Genomic DNA, 15,443 nt, shown 5'->3' with positions numbered 1-15,443 from the left:
GGAAGTGGTCATTTTGTAAGGACGGCAACAAGAAGTGTTGCTAGCGAGTCGTAGGATGGCAGCTGGAAGCGTTACCGTTTGGCCACGAGATGGCACCGTCACCTCAGAAGCGAGCAGCCTAAGGGTGTGTCAGAGGTCGGCTTCTCTGGCACTAGGGGGGACAGACGTTAAACATAATAAAAACTTAACTTCCCGGGATCTGAGTGAGTTAAGAGGCAGTCTGTGAAATAGCACTCTTTCTGTCTCTAACAATGCACAAAACCAAATGAAATATCAACCAAGATAGCGTGTCTGTTAATAGATGATTAGGGACAGGCGGCCTTCACTGGCACTCCAGGGCACTGAAGTTGTTGTGAGGGCCGTGTTACCAAATGGCTCTTTTAAGCCCCTGAGTTTTGCTGCCTGCTCTTTCAGCGTTGCAGCTACCTGTGATAAAGAGGGATTTCTCTTCATTTTTTCATTCTTATGGGCTGTTCTAAAACAAGGAGATGGAGGAGGGAGGAAGGATTGAGCAGTCTCACGTGTAGAAGTTAACAACCTTTAATGAACTGCATGATACAAAATATTATGGCTATCTCTGTTGGCAATCTTTAACTGAATGCACCAGCGCTGCCAAATACTATAGAAAATAGAAATAGAATATTTTCTATTTTCTTCTTGAACGTGGATTCAAATGTGCTACAGTTACTGAAATCTGGCTTATTGTAATTTGCTGAAGTATGGCCCCTTCTCAGTGGGGAAGGTTGTGAATGCCCCCTCCCTGGAAGCATTCAAGACCAGGCTGAACGGGGCTTTGAGCAACCTGGTGTAGAGAGAGGTGTCCCTGCCTATAGCAGGGGTTGGAACGAGGTGATCTTAAAGTCCCTTCCAACACAAACCATTCTATGATTCTGTGAAGTGACTAGCTGTTGATAAGCTGATGATCTCTCAGGCCAAGAGGCTCTACATTTCAGCTCTGTGCTAGGGAAACTGTCCCCTGAAAAGATCCGTGCTGTAGGAGAGAACACTGCAAAGGACTGGGGCTCTTCTTTTTACATACATCTCAGAAAACCTTGTCACTCTTGCACATTTGTTTTATTGCGCTTTGCTCCTGCAGAGCTGGTCAGTACCCAACTTGGCACCAAATCCTTCTAGAGCAAGTAATTCCTTAAAGGCAAAGTATCTTTGGATCTGAATAAAAACTCTTACCAAGAGCAGAATAAAATACAAAAGCATTTTATAAAAGTTATATACAAACAACCCTACCTATGTTGCTGCATGTAGTTTCCTGTTTCTTTAAAAAAGAAATGCAGATGTTTGTCTTTTTATACTGAAATTACCCAATTTCTGGTTATACTGATGGTAGTAATTGCTGCACAGTGTCTTAAAAATGTGAAGCTGAAAAAAACCCAAACTTCTGAAAGTGTAATATGGCTTTGTTATGTTTCCCATATGGAAGTAGTCCAAAAGTAGTGCTTAATGTGACAAAGCACAATAAATAGTGGCCTGATAAGCAAATATTTCCCTATTTCACTTCCTGCTTTCGAAAGCACTTGGCATTGTAAAATTTCTTTGAGACTCTTTGAACTATTTATTTGAAAAACTTATTTTTAAAAAAAGGCTATCTGGGAAACAGACATTACTCTACTGGATAAGAACAGCCATTAAAATATTCACTTTTATATTCCTCCAGAATCTCCAGAGTTGCCCAAAACCAAAAGTATTAGGGGAAATGTAAGAAATTATAGAAATGCTACACAAAGTTGGTGTAAAACAATTTGTATTGTGACAAAAGTATGACCTTAATCACCTGAGTACCTCCTTATTTCATGTTTTCTGTGTTCGGGTGCTCCGTCAGATCTGAACTTTAAGAGAAAGCCCAGTTATAGTTGAGCATCAGTCTTGCTAAATATGGAAGAATTATGGAAGCTTTTGCTTTGTATAAAACTTACACAAATCAGGAAGAAAAAAAACACAGTAATTGCCCCCAAATTATGCCTTCTTCAAAAGTGAGAGAGATGCTGTATGTTTTTGGCTTTGTGCATCAGTGAATCCTTTTACTTTTTTTGTGTGTGCGTTTGTTTTGAAAAATGTCTATAGCATATTCTTATCTTCAAAAAGATCTGGGTCAAACATTTTCACACCTTTAATGCTGTGGTGTTTTTGCAGCCATTACAGTTGCATTACTTTTACATTTTAAAGTTGTTATTTTATGTAGGCTAGAAAAATGGCAAACAAAATCACTGCACTAAGAAGCTGAAGAAGCCCTATTGACTCATTATCTGCACTTGATCTAACATGGTTAAAGCTTTGTATATAGTACTTTAGTTTTAAAATATTGTAAACACATTGATTTACTGATCAGCGATAGACCATTGTATTTGTTGTTAATACAAGTAGTATATAAAACTGCAGTTTATCAAAAGAGCATTCTGAAATATCAAACTCCTAAGTAACTTAGATGGCAACACTTAGTAGCTCAGACTGTTGTTAAATTATTAGAAGAAGATCTGAAAGGCCAGTAGTCAACCATACACAAAGGAAAATATGCCTTGGAATACTGGTGTCTTTTCAAAATGCATAGTTTTCCCATAACAACTGTAAAGATTTTTCATCACAAACCTCAGAAATTTAGCATTATTTACAGAGTTATACAACCAAAGTAATAAAGGATGGGACCGAGACTGAGTTTAAATGAATGAAATATCTTGTGTAAAATACGGTGAAGAGATGTTTCCAAAGAAGCAATATCATTTCCTAATCACTAGGTCACTTCAGAAGATCAGTTTATAAGTCTGCTAGGTTAGACTCTCAGTTTAGATATGTTTCTAGTCTCTGTAGCACATAACTATGCTTCTACTTTCACCAAAAAAAAAAAAGCTTTTTTTTCCTTTTTGCTTGCCACAGAATTCTGTTACCATATCTGCATAGCTAATTTGATACCTCCATTTCACTTGTGTACAGTTCCGCACTGTTATGAGCAAATAAAAGCTTTGTTAGTTATGTGTGCCATGACCTTGCGCAGATGCATTAGAGACAATGTCCAGAAGAGATTCCACAGGCTTTCATCATAGACTTGATTTCAAAAAAGTCAATTTCACTTTTTTTTTGCTAGGCATAACCTACAACGCAGCAGAAACTTCTTGCTCTCCAGTAGACTGTGTGTAGGTGGAGCTGGCCCGTTCAGCTGTGTCGGCATAGAAAACTGGACAATATTTAGAGAAATGGGATGCAATTTGCTTTCGGAAAAAGCTACGAAGATATTTCCTAAACTTTTCTCCAGCAAAGGCATAAATCACAGGATTGATACAGCAGTGGATCATTGAAATTGTTTCAGTCACTTGGGTTGCTTTGTGCAGTTGACTACTGGTTTCACAACTAGTGATAGAAAATGAATCATGAAAATCACGCAAGAGAATACAAATGTTATATGGTGCCCAGAAACAAAAGTATACAATCATGATGATAAAAATAAGCCTGACTGCTTTATTTTTCTTCTCATTCCTACACTGTAGCAATGTCTTTATGATTTGTGTGTAGCTGCAGATCATAATTATCATAGGAATAACAAGTCCTAGGATGTTCATCTTTAAGGCCAGGAATTGCTTCCATTCTTCTCTCTGCTCTGGCGGATAATGAGCACTGCATGTACACCGTCTATTTTCCTGTTGAGTTTTGTGAAATACTATCCCAGGAACAGAGGCAAAAAGAGCAACAGCCCACGTGACAATGCTGGTGAGGATGCCGTAGGTAACTGTCCTAGCTTTTAAAGCAAACACTGCGTGAACTATGGCCAGATACCTGTCTATGGTAAGCAGGATTATGAAAAAGATGCCGCTGTAGAAGCCAAGGAGGTAAACACCTGAGAGAATCCGGCACAGCGCTTCTCCAAAAATCCAGTCGTGAGCGGCATAATAAGCCCAAAAAGGAAGAGAAAATATAAAAAGCAAATCTGAAATGGCCAGATTGAGCAGGTAGATGTCAGTCATACTCTTCAACTTCTTGTATTTTACCAGGATAAGGATAACGAGAATGTTGCCTATGAAGCCAAATATCACCACCAATGAGTAAAGTGGTGGCAGAAAATTTGCTGCAAAGTGCTTTTCCTCAGTTCCTGGGCATGGTGCTGAATCACCATAATCAATCATTGTTGTTACATCCATGTCACCTAGGTCAGTGGTATAGTTCTCCATTGTGTGCTGATCTACAAAGGAAGAGAAGAGAGATCAGCTGCAGGGAACTCTAGGCTTGGCAGGGAGGGGAATGAAACATAGCCATGGGGCCTGGCCTCATTGTGCCAAACCATGCTGCAGCCCTCACCCAAGGGAGTACCTGCAATGTCACTCTGTCATGGGTAAAATATAAGTGCAATTTGTGGCTTCATGGGAGCCTCAGTGCCACTAGGAACCATCTCTGGTGGTGGAGAAATGACCCTTCCACAGCGCACTGACTGCACCCACCTGCTGAAGCTGCTGTAATGGCTGTTGGCGAGCAGCAAGTCAGTAGCGTTGGTCTGGGTTCCGATGGCAAAGGCAGTGTCCTCTTCAGAGTCTGGGTCAGGCAGGGGCCATGGAAATGGCTGGTCTTAGGTAACTCTGGAATAAAAGCTGCGTGCGGCCCTGTCTTGTGAGTGCTGGGCTGGACACGTTCAGCTGATGACCTGCAGGAATAATTGCAATGGAAAGAACAGATATGCAAACACCTGTTCAAATGGCATAAAGGGTTTCATTTGCTATCAGTTTGGCCTATACTACATGTATCTAATATAGCATCTTCCTGACAAGTGAAATACCTCCACAAGGCTCAGGATTAAAGAAGTTTTGATTGCTTTTTTCTATTGATCAGACATTACTCAGTTGCTCCAAAGTTTAGATTAGTGTTTGAGGTAACACCTACGTGAACAGCTGATGTGGCTGTCATTGTGAGGGTGCACTAAAAATTCTGGATGTATATTTGTTGTTTGCATATCTTTCTTCATCCTGTTCTTGTTACTGTTTCCAATGAGATGACAGAGACTAAAGCAGTGCAAGGGGTGCCCTTATACTCCGTCCCTGTCTGTGTGTGGTGTCAGGAAGTCAAGGGCTTGAGACGTGGGTAAGGACCAAGAGTCTGCCAGATGACTATCCAGATGCAGACGCGTAGCTTTGTGTAACTTGGTCTCTGAGAAGTGTCTTTGCACAGGCTCCTGGAGAAATCTACAGAATTCCTGCACATCTGTGAGAAGCAGGGAAGAGGATTTTGTGAAGATGGGTATCAGAGGGACCCAATGACAGGTGTCAGTGCTTCCCAGTAACTTGATGGGGAAGTGAAATTGATGCTTTTGGTAGCCACTGAAATAGAGCTACTTGCTGTTGGGGAAAATGGCTGCTGCTTTTTGTCCTGTATCCTGACAACTACTTTTACGAAGCATTGCATTGTTGTGGCAGAATGATTGCTGTTCTCTTGTCAGGGCAGCAGACTGCTCACCACACAGAAAGCTTCAGATACTGTGGCTGCCCCAGCTTGCTGTGTGACCACTCAGATAACTCAGCAATCATCACTCCTTTCCTGTTTTGAACCCCACTGTGCCCTTCTTTTTCAATGAGAAGGTCTGTCCTCTCTCACTGCAGATGTCTTTTGCAGAAACTACACTGGAAGCCATCACTTCTGTTTCTGCACTTGAGTTCTGCAAGACTAAATTGAGCTGAAGAAATTCAACCGGTGATTAGAGTGACATTGGAGCCATCCACTGGTCTCCTTTTTCGTAGAAGCTCTCAGTGGTCCATTCTGATTGCACCATGTGAAATCACTGAAGCATCTCCTTGTGTCAAGACAATTGTTTGGGTTAAAGACGTATTTTTTGCTGTAAATACAGATCACTAAAAGGCTAATGTTCCTCATCTTAATTTTTGTCTGATTGTGAAATTTAACTAATCTTAAATCGAGTCTTGAGAAGAGACTGCTTGCTCAGTAGGCCTTTGACCACTTTCCTGTGACATTTAAAATGAGGATCTGGGTCTCTCCTGAACTCCTGAAAACCTTATGGAGATTATTTTACAGCATAGTGCCAATATGAATCTGTCCAAAACTGAGAGAGCTTTCTTGGAGCAACATCTGCACCTTCAAACAAAAGGAGATACTGCACTTGCGAACCTTTTTTCCACTCCTTTCCCATTTCATTCCTTGGGCAGTGTTATCTCTGTTCCCAGCATACAGATGATGAGAATGTTCATACTGAGGTACTACTTTGGTATGTAGAGTTTGGTGTAACATTTTCTTTTGGGGAACAAGAATTAAGAGAAAATTGTCAAGTTTTAACAGGTTGTGTCTAAGGCTTACCTAAATATAGTTTCCTGGGTAGAAAATAAGTGCTGTCAGAACCCTCAAAGTCTGGTTTTAAGGAAGCTCTGGTGATCTCTTTGAAACAGTTTTTTCCACAGCTGTTCTTACTACATAGTCATTACAATACTGAGATCGCGGTAACGGAAGTGGCAGTGGTTCAGGTGTATTGACAGTAAGTTGATTTGAAAGTATTTAAGTGTTTATACTTTTTAATTACTCTCAACAAGTCTCTTAGACAAAAAAAAGCACCTTCAAAAAGGAGTTATTGATCCAAAACATTCACTTGTTTATTTTAAAAGCACGCCAAGACTTGCGAACTGCGCAAACATTCAAGATTACTTTCAACTTTTTCATGCCCTGGCGTTGCTGCCCATAGCTAAGTATTCCTATTTGCAATTTCCCAGTCAGCTGCACTGTGCACTGGAGAAAACATCCAGCCAGGCCCTGTATGTCCTAGGACTGAGACCAGTTTGACCCTCCTTGGTAGTCTGACTAGAAACTGGTGAGAGCATCAGTAGTTGCTGAAAATGACAAGATTGTCCTGCTGGACAGGGGCAAGCATCTTAAAACTATTCACCCATGGTGGAAGGGTTTGAAACCACAGCCCAGAAGAACAGTAGCAACCACAAAGCAGGTAGAAGGCCACTAACCACATGTACTGCATCATCAATACTTGTGGGGGTTATTTCTCAGCCTCTTAACTCTGTCTCTTGGTCATTTTGCACTTTCATGATGCTGAAGCACAAACAGGGCTATGAGAAGCGACTGAGTCATAAACACAGAGTGGGATTTTATGAGTATACGATTGATAGGATTCGTGCTAACACTGCAAAGTGCTACCTTGTTATTACTGTAGCAATCCCGTTCGTGACAGACCCTTCTTTTTGCTAACCGTCTTCTCAGTTTGTTCCCTCCTTTTTTCTTTCTCTGTCTTCTTGGAATGAGAACTCCATCTTCCCTGTATCTTATTCCTTCCTTTCAGCCTCACTTGCAAAGTGTGGTCTCTCCTCTGAGTGTTTCTTTCTGCTGAGTCTAGTCTTTTCTTAAGAAGCCTTCCTCTGCAAAAGTACTTATTGCCCTGAATTGAGTATAGCACCCAGCATATGCTGATAACATAAACTATATAAGCTAATTTTAGAAAATAGGAAAACAAAGCACCAAGTGTTTCTATGCTTTATTCTGTAGACTCACCGTGTTAGGAAACAGTGTTGACCACTGACTAGAATGCTTCACTGAATTAACTGACTGGGCTTGCTTACCTAATTCAGTGATATCTGATTGGGCTTATGTTTCTTGGTAGTACAAGAAAAAATGATCCTGGAAATCTCTGAAGAAAGACTATTTCAGAAAGATGTCTGTGTTGTTTTGAATAGAGCTTAGTTATGTGATATTTCTACAAATTGCAACTTCATATAAAATTTCTGTTGTTCTGGTTGAAATCAGTGGCCATGCAGTTCTCAAGAGAAGTGCTCTCCATAGTCAAAATGAGCAAGCTCATATATCACTGTTTCATGCTGAGTTTCAGATCAGAGCTCTCTGTTGTCTCTTCAACAAAAAAATTGTTGAAGTGTGTTTCAATTCATTTGCACAGTGCTTTAAAAAGGTAACGATTAAAAAGTTGCAGCAAATGGCAGTAAAATGCTAAGCTACACCACATGTAAACAGATTCCTTGAGATAAAGCATTTAAAACATATCAGATTTTCTGTAGTCATTCCATAAGAGGAATTACTCTCCACTCAAATAAGTTGCTTTATCTTCGCAGTCACAGATTTAAAATCCAGATTTCTATCTATATGATGCATCATATTCAGAGAAAAAAAAATTATGTCATCTGTTTATCAAAGAGCCATATTCCTTTACATTTCTTATCCCAATCAACCTTTCTTTGTTTATCTGGTTCCCCTGCTCAACTCTTCTAGTGGTTCTATCCTTTAAAAGCAGGATATTCCTTTTAACATACCCTGTTCTTTTCCCCAAGTTGTTTTTTAATGTAAAGTTCTCTAGCAAGATGCCACAAGTACTTTTCACCTCAGTCATTGGAGTACCTAAACAACTACTAAATGCACAGGTAGAAGAAAATAAAACCAAAAGAAAGAAAAGATGACTTACCATAACGTGCAAGTGGTGCCTTGGATTATTACATCAAGAGTAACGCTAAACTGATTTGTCACTCACTAGAAGAAGGTTGCAAACACCTCTTCCTGCATGAAGAAGGATGTATCAGTTTGAAAACTTCTAGCAAGCAGATCTGTTTTCACTTAAAAAAAAAAAAAAAAAAAGTCAAGGAGCAGTTCTCTTTTTTTCTAAAAATGGGTTATCAGATGTTACTTTTCTAACACTGTGAGATGTGCAAAGAGATGTTGAAATTTGAGGAGGATCCTCTTAGGAACTGAACTAGAAGTTTCACAATCCACAGCTGTAGTTATAGGAAAAAAAAATTTGTGTCATTTTCTCTTTCTTGTTTAAGTTTACTCTTTGAGTCAAGAGAAATTTATGTGATGCTCATCCCGTTACATTTCTCAATCATTATGTTTCTTTTATGATACTTGTCCCTTAACAAAAGTACAGAAGTTAGCTTACACCTTGGTGTATTTGTATCTATGGAGTTACCTGCATTTTGTACCAGTTCGCTCTGAGATTCAGAGCATCTTATATTTTAGCAAAGGTGTTGTTTCTGTTTAACTCAAAACTAGCCTTTTGTACCTCTTTTAACTCCCTTTCATAAGGCTCTGCCTTTAGCCAATTTCATAAGTTGGACAATCTTTTAAAACAGTGCTGTCATTTATTGGAGTTATGCTTCAGAAAAGCATAATAAAATCTGATATCTTTTCAACTTTTTTCCTTGTGGCTGATTCCTTTGACTTTTAGATAGGGTTAAGCTAAATCTGCACTGTGAGCAGCTTTTAGATCTTTCTTAGACATCAAAGAAACCCCACAGGAGGTGGGAAAGTTACAAAGAAAGCTAGCAAGAGGTAGTACCTTATTAGTTGTCTGAGAACCCAGAGAGAAAAACCCTGAGTAGTTACCAAACAAAGTAAATAACTAATACTCCTACCTCCCCTTGACATCCATGATCCCCTCTTTGGAGGGCTCTGGGATAGTTTATCCTGTCAACCTCGTGAAGCCACTTCAGGTGTAAAGTCTTGCTTTGAATGCTGCCATTCCTTCATGCAAGTCAAAGGAATTGCAGCTTCTGAGTTACATCTCAGATTTGGTGGGAAGAGTAAAAAAGGGAAAAGCTCAGCTTGTGTTCCATGTCAAACCCTCTGTGTTAGGGACTGATCAATGTCATTGCTCCATAAAGTCAGTAGATATTTCTTTTTTCCCATAAAGTAGCTTTTCTAAGAAGCCCTTTAAGGGTTAGTGTCTCAGCATCAACATTAATGGCTGCTGTAGATTATGCAAAGATTATATTAATGTTGCCTTATTTGCTAGCCTATATTAGACCTTCTATTCAGTCAGTGCAAAGAGCTGCTTCAAAAAATGTTTCCACTTCACCTTTACCATGCTCCTAATTGCTGTCAAACTTGGCTGACTCAGATCATGCCTGAAGGTGCTTACATCTCTTCACTGATGAAAAACAACAGAGAAAATGAAACAAAGTATGTAGGTTGCTTTAAAAGTAATACCCCCTATTTATTTCCATGGGAACTACAACGGATACAAAGAGCACATTAGCACCATTTGATAGAACAAATTCCTATCTAAAAAGCACTATTTTTCAACATGGTCACAACCATTAGCTATGCATTTTTGCCAGCAATGAACAAGAACCTGCATGCCGCACTCATAAAAGTACGCATGACCATCCAGAATGCAGCTTGCTTTTCAGGTCACTGTCACCGCTGTTGAAATGCACCACCCACCACCTCACTGTGCTCACATCCACTGTTTGGCCTCCATAAACATTCAACAAGCATTGATGAATGTCAATGGGTGCCATTTTTTCCACATCAAGAAATTGAGTTCCACACTTATATGCACTTGCATGTCAAACACCATCGTGTCAGACTGCCTCTCTGCTACCATCTGTCACGTGGCAACAACACATAATGGAATATTGGTAGAAAGGTTCAATCTCTACTGCCATGCCGACAACATCTGCCTCTGACGCCATGGTCAAATAACAAAATTGGAAGCATTACTTTTGGGACAGCCTTTATATGTTACTTTCCTCACTGTAATATGGGGTCTTGTCAAACTGGGATAGACTTTCAGACTGTAGTCCATAATCCTGTCTGCTGCCTCAGGCAGCAAAGAAATTTTGTAACCACATGCAAACTTTGTTCCTAAGACCTTCCTCTAGAGGTAAATTCATGTTTCTTAGCTTGAACTTCTTTTCCTTCCAAACTTTTTTTTTTTTTTTTTTTCTAATTACTTGCTGACTTTAAAAAGGTAGTAGAAATGGAACAGAGAGATAGTCAGCTCAGTGTTTGTGTCATAACCATACATGGGCATGATTTCTGTGTTCTAAGGTGGTATTTATTATCCACCTTAAGATCTCAAATCAAACTTTCTGGATACAGATATACCACTGAACTGCAAGCAGCCACCTACATAGTGGGAGTGCACGTTCCCCACCAGAATGTGGCAGAGATTTACAGCCACAAAGCAGCCCACACATGAGCACCTGCCACAAGGGCAAGATAACAGTAGGCTGGAACCTCCATCAGTGAACCTGCTAGAGCATTTGAGATGGCAAATGTGGAATGACTCAAGTCCTGGGGAAAAAAAAAAAAAAAAAAAAAAAGGTAGACCCTGCCCTGGAAAGAATTTCACTTCGCACTTCTTGTCTTCTAAGTTGTTTCTCATTATATTAACATTTTTGCTTGTCCCATGATACTAAAAATTTTCTACAAGCTTTGTCTGTACTGCCTATATTTCTGTTGCAGCAGATTATCATCAGCCTATGCTTTACTCCTTGCACAATCTTTTCAGGTATATCTTTAGTACCTTACTGAAATTTGAGAAATCATTCTCAAATGAAGTATTATATCAAATTAATTTTTCAATATATAATTCATAAAAAGCCTAAATAGTAACTTTAAAAAATGATTGTAGGGTTTATTTCTGAAGTTTGATTCACTGTTCTCCCTGCTCAGCTCTTCTCACTGAGCACTGTCTATTACAGGTTGCATAACCTGCTAGAAACTTGAAAGCCTTTCATGATCTCATATTATATGAACAGGGGAAACTGTCCCAAAGCTGTTTTTGGACATCAAACTTTTGATTCTGACACTCTCAACAAAAATGGTCTCAAACATTTGAACTAATATCAACAATTCAAATCTAAGGTTTCTAGTAGGCTCATCTTCCTTCCTTCCTTGATCACACAGATTAATCAGTGTTATTAACCTGCTTGATTTTGTTGCTTATTGATTTTCATTCTCTTATCTCAGCCATTTGATCAGCAATTGTGTATTTCTTTTACTAACAGATGGCAGTGAGTGTTGCACACCAGCAGAGGGCCTCTGCCATTCACAAGCGTAGCTGCCGACTGTGAGAAGTGATTTTGCCCAGCTGGGTCTTGAAGGTGGATGAGGGTCCCCCAAAGAGAGGTTGAAAGCTATGAAACTTGGCATCCCAAAGCTCTGAGTGCATTCTGGCAGTGAGTACCTGGGCTATAATCTTATCAGCACCTACAGGATGTGTTCAGTTAGCTCTACACCTGCTACAGATAAGCAGATCTGCTGGGAAGTCAGATTTGATCAGATCTTGTACATGTGTCTTAGTATTTTGTTGTCCCTTGATGCTGATTGGACACTTTTCTTTTCTAGTTCTAGGGTTAGTTCTTTTCTAGGGTTAGGGTTCCTTTCCTTTTTCCTTTCCTTTCCTTTCCTTTCCTTTCCTTTCCTTTCCTTTCCTTTCCTTTCCTTTCCTTTCCTTTCCTTTCCTTTCCTTTCCTTTCCTTTCCTTTCCTTTCCTTTCCTTTCCTTTCCTTTCCTTTCCTTTCCTTTCCTTTCCTTTCCTTTCCTTTCCTTTCCTTTTTCTGCTCTGCTCTTCTCAGTAGTTTTTGATGGACCCCTACAGGTCCCAACTTCCTATCTAGTCCAAAGCTCCATCACAGCAGCCCAAGACTGTCCATCTTCCCACTGCATTTCCTCCTCTCCCCTGCTGCTTTCAGCCTGCCTCCATCCAATGTGCATGTGCTGACACTGAGGCATGGCTACTTCAAGTTAACACATCAATTATTATGAGTTCAGATATTCTGTTTTTCTGCTTTTTTTTTTTTTTTTCAATCCCTAACCCAACAACTCTTTGAAAAATGCACTGCAGCTTGCCATGAGCTCCAGCAGATTTTAAGAATCTTTACCTACAGGTGAACTTCATAGTTTTACTACAAAATTGAAACTGTCATTCAAAAATAAAAGGAATGGCAAGTGGTTTGGTATAGCTTGGGTTGTCAGCTATCATGGCTTTACTTTCAGAGATGAGTAGAAGCTATGCTTAGTGATGTGACACTCGTTTCCTCCATAGACATTTTTGAAATGGTGATGTGTTTTATTCCCCACCTGCGAGGTCAAGCTGATGTACTCTGCAAGTGTGCAGCAATGTGCACTGTCAATTCAATCTTTTCTGTACAGTGGTTAGTTATATGATTCATCTTCACAGTCATCACACTGAGGTATCCAGTAACTCAGTAGTATGGCATTTCCACAAGGAGATGCCACCATTACTGTGAAGCCTCCAACAGCACCATGTTTGCTGGGGCACACACTAGATGCACAAATACCAGTGTCACGTACAAATGTAATCGAGCACCATTATGGGCATAGAAATTTGAAAATGCAGCTAACAGTTTTGATTCAATGTATTAGAGTCTTGCACTACATGATGAAGAAACAAGAAAAAATAAAGATCTAGGTCAGAAGATAGATACCTTTCTGATAGATGCACCATATGATAGTGCATCCTACAAAAGGCTGTAGCTCCATCAAATGTAGATCATCCTTTCCATCCAGTGTAGAGGTCTAATGAAGCCATGTACACAAACCTGATGCATTTCCTTTTCCACATGTTCTCCCAATTATATCTAATTTTGTTGTATTGACAAAATCTGCTTCTAAATTAGAACAGCATTAACGGGCATCTTATTTCACCAGTAATCAGAAAATACCTCATAAAGAAATTAAATGTATTTTTTTATGGAGAGACTGAATAAAGATATCCAGCTGAAACTATTTTGTTCTTGGATTGTTTTCCTTTCTTTCCTAACAGCCTTATATTTTAGGCTCTCAAGTTCTCATGACTACTGTTTTGATGCCACTGTACAATCACACCATCTAAGAAATGAGAAAAAGTATCTCTAATCTTACCCAAAATTATCAGCAGGGATCCCCTAAACAAAAAGTAACGGTGTAAAACTGTAACAAGCAGAAAGAAAAAGCCACTGAAATTCTTGAGACCAAAGGTCCTTACACTTGTGAGGCATAATCTGAGGAAAAGTGGGGACAATGTTATGCACCAAACAAAAGCTATTACCATGGAGTCTATTAAAAAACCCATTTTATACATTTTGCAACTTACAGAAAATTGGGTTATGAAAAACAAACTCTGGAAGACACAAGCATTCTTAATCTGGGTTAACGCTGCTTCTTCACGTTGTTTATTAGCAGTGAGATCAATGTGGTGGCTTTTTCCCTATTCTTCTGTTTTCTGTTTGTTTCTCTACTATAGGACTTGCAAATACATAATTATTCATTGCAGCACATACAAATTCCATTGCCGTTGTACTATTTTTATTTAGGCTTTCCCTGTGCTGCTAATACTGAACTTGCAGTACTTCCTGATGCAGTGAGGAAGAAGAGAGCATTGCTTTCTTCTACTGTTTTTATCCAGGCTTCTGATGCATTCTGCCGTGTTTTTCATTTTTACATAAGAGGTACCATAGCGCAATGAATCTTACTTTTCAGTCATAGCTATATATTTCACAAATTATCAGTCCATTTTTACATACCATTTTAATTCTCACACTTTGCTTGTTCCAGATGAATTTATAGTACGTACATTCTAGGTCTTTTTGTAGCTACACTGTCAGAAATACTACACAGTATGCTTATAAGTCCTGGACCTTAGGTCAGCCAGGCTGAGAAAATCACACACCAAATTTCGTCTCAGCGAAAGTTAGGTCATAGAAAGAATGGAGAGAATCCATTTCTACAGTGAGAAGGTATGTGCCACAAACCAGAAAGTACTTCTGAATGCCAAAGATTAGCAGTAGTCTGAAATTGTCCATACCTCATGATAGCGTCCCAGTAATTAATGTCCACATTAATTACTTCTTCATTTCCATCCGCATGATTCCCACTGCATTCAGAAATTCTGGTGTTAGGATGGGCTGCGTTGCTATCATTGTGTCATCCTACTGACACAACATTGCAGATAATTCTGCAGAGCTGATCTGTGCTGTTTTGCATATTGGTCTGTGTATCTGATAATGCCACCCTCTACCATTGCTTTGGCCCCTTGCCAGGATCAGTCATTTCAGGCTTAAAACACTCAAAGTGAGATTGCTCTTGTCGTCACAGGAGTTACAAAACTGCTTTTATACAAATCCATACAGTGTTTCTTTTCCTATCATTCAATTCTCTAAAATGACATACAGCTCCTAATAGATATCACTAGAATATGGGTACAAAGCAATGCCCTCTCCCTTGATTCTGGACAAATGTCTTCATTTATTTCAGCCTAGGTGATTGTTCTAAATGTACCAAAAATCACTGGCTTGTTTCTGCTTCCTCTGCTGTCTTGTGGGCTGGATTCTTTTTTTGTTTGTTTGTTTGTTTCATTAAAAGACAAAGGTGTGAAGCTTATCAGGCCACAGCAGCCACAAAAAGAAGGTCAGTAGCTGTCAGTATTAGAGAACAGCAGTAAAATCAAACTCCAAAATGCAGCAGTATCAGCCTGTTGTGCTGTTCAACATGGTCAGCATTCTATCATTCTCCCAGCACATCATTTCTCTGATTTCGTTAGCTAGAACAATATGCTATATAAATGTATCTTTGCATTCTTTCTATTTAGCCCTGTTGTAATTTTCACTGGAAAGAGAGATATTTCTTTTGGAGCTTCTTAATGAAAGAGTCTCTTACTTGTCTAAATGTTTTAACACTCAGAATACTTAGAAGTATTTATCTATTTGTAT

The 15,443-nt window shown here is 39.3% G+C and overlaps 1 protein-coding gene across 2 annotated transcripts; it reads right to left on the bottom strand.

The window, feature by feature from the left end:
- Window positions 1-548: 548 nt before the first annotated feature.
- LOC116227183 (C-C chemokine receptor type 5-like) lies at window positions 549-14,733 on the bottom strand. Of its 2 annotated transcripts, none has more exons than XM_031590325.2 (4): window positions 14,540-14,733; window positions 8,411-8,558; window positions 4,440-4,639; window positions 549-4,183 (listed from the first exon to the last, which is right to left on the bottom strand). In XM_031590325.2, the coding sequence occupies exon 4, from the start codon at window positions 4,170-4,172 to the stop codon at window positions 3,102-3,104; it is 1,071 nt and encodes a 356-aa protein (XP_031446185.2). In that variant the 5' UTR covers window positions 4,173-4,183; window positions 4,440-4,639; window positions 8,411-8,558; window positions 14,540-14,733; the 3' UTR covers window positions 549-3,101. The 2 variants fall into 2 exon arrangements, with proteins under 2 accessions (XP_031446185.2, XP_089998562.1); XM_090142436.1 differs by having other exon boundaries at window positions 8,411-8,502; window positions 14,540-14,732.
- Between the last annotated feature and the right edge of the window lie 710 nt (window positions 14,734-15,443).

Source organism: Phasianus colchicus, chromosome 6 (genome assembly GCF_987193195.1).
Source record: "Phasianus colchicus chromosome 6, bPhaCol1.hap1.1, whole genome shotgun sequence".
NCBI lineage: Eukaryota > Metazoa > Chordata > Aves > Galliformes > Phasianidae > Phasianus > Phasianus colchicus.
Note: the sequence above shows the minus strand (reverse complement) of the source record. Positions and strands in the feature narration are given on the sequence as shown.

Excerpts from the sequence above, each read along its gene's own strand:
- LOC116227183 (XM_031590325.2), bottom strand. The coding sequence starts at position 4,172 with ATGGAGAACTATACCACTGACCTAGGTGACATGGATGTAACAACAATG.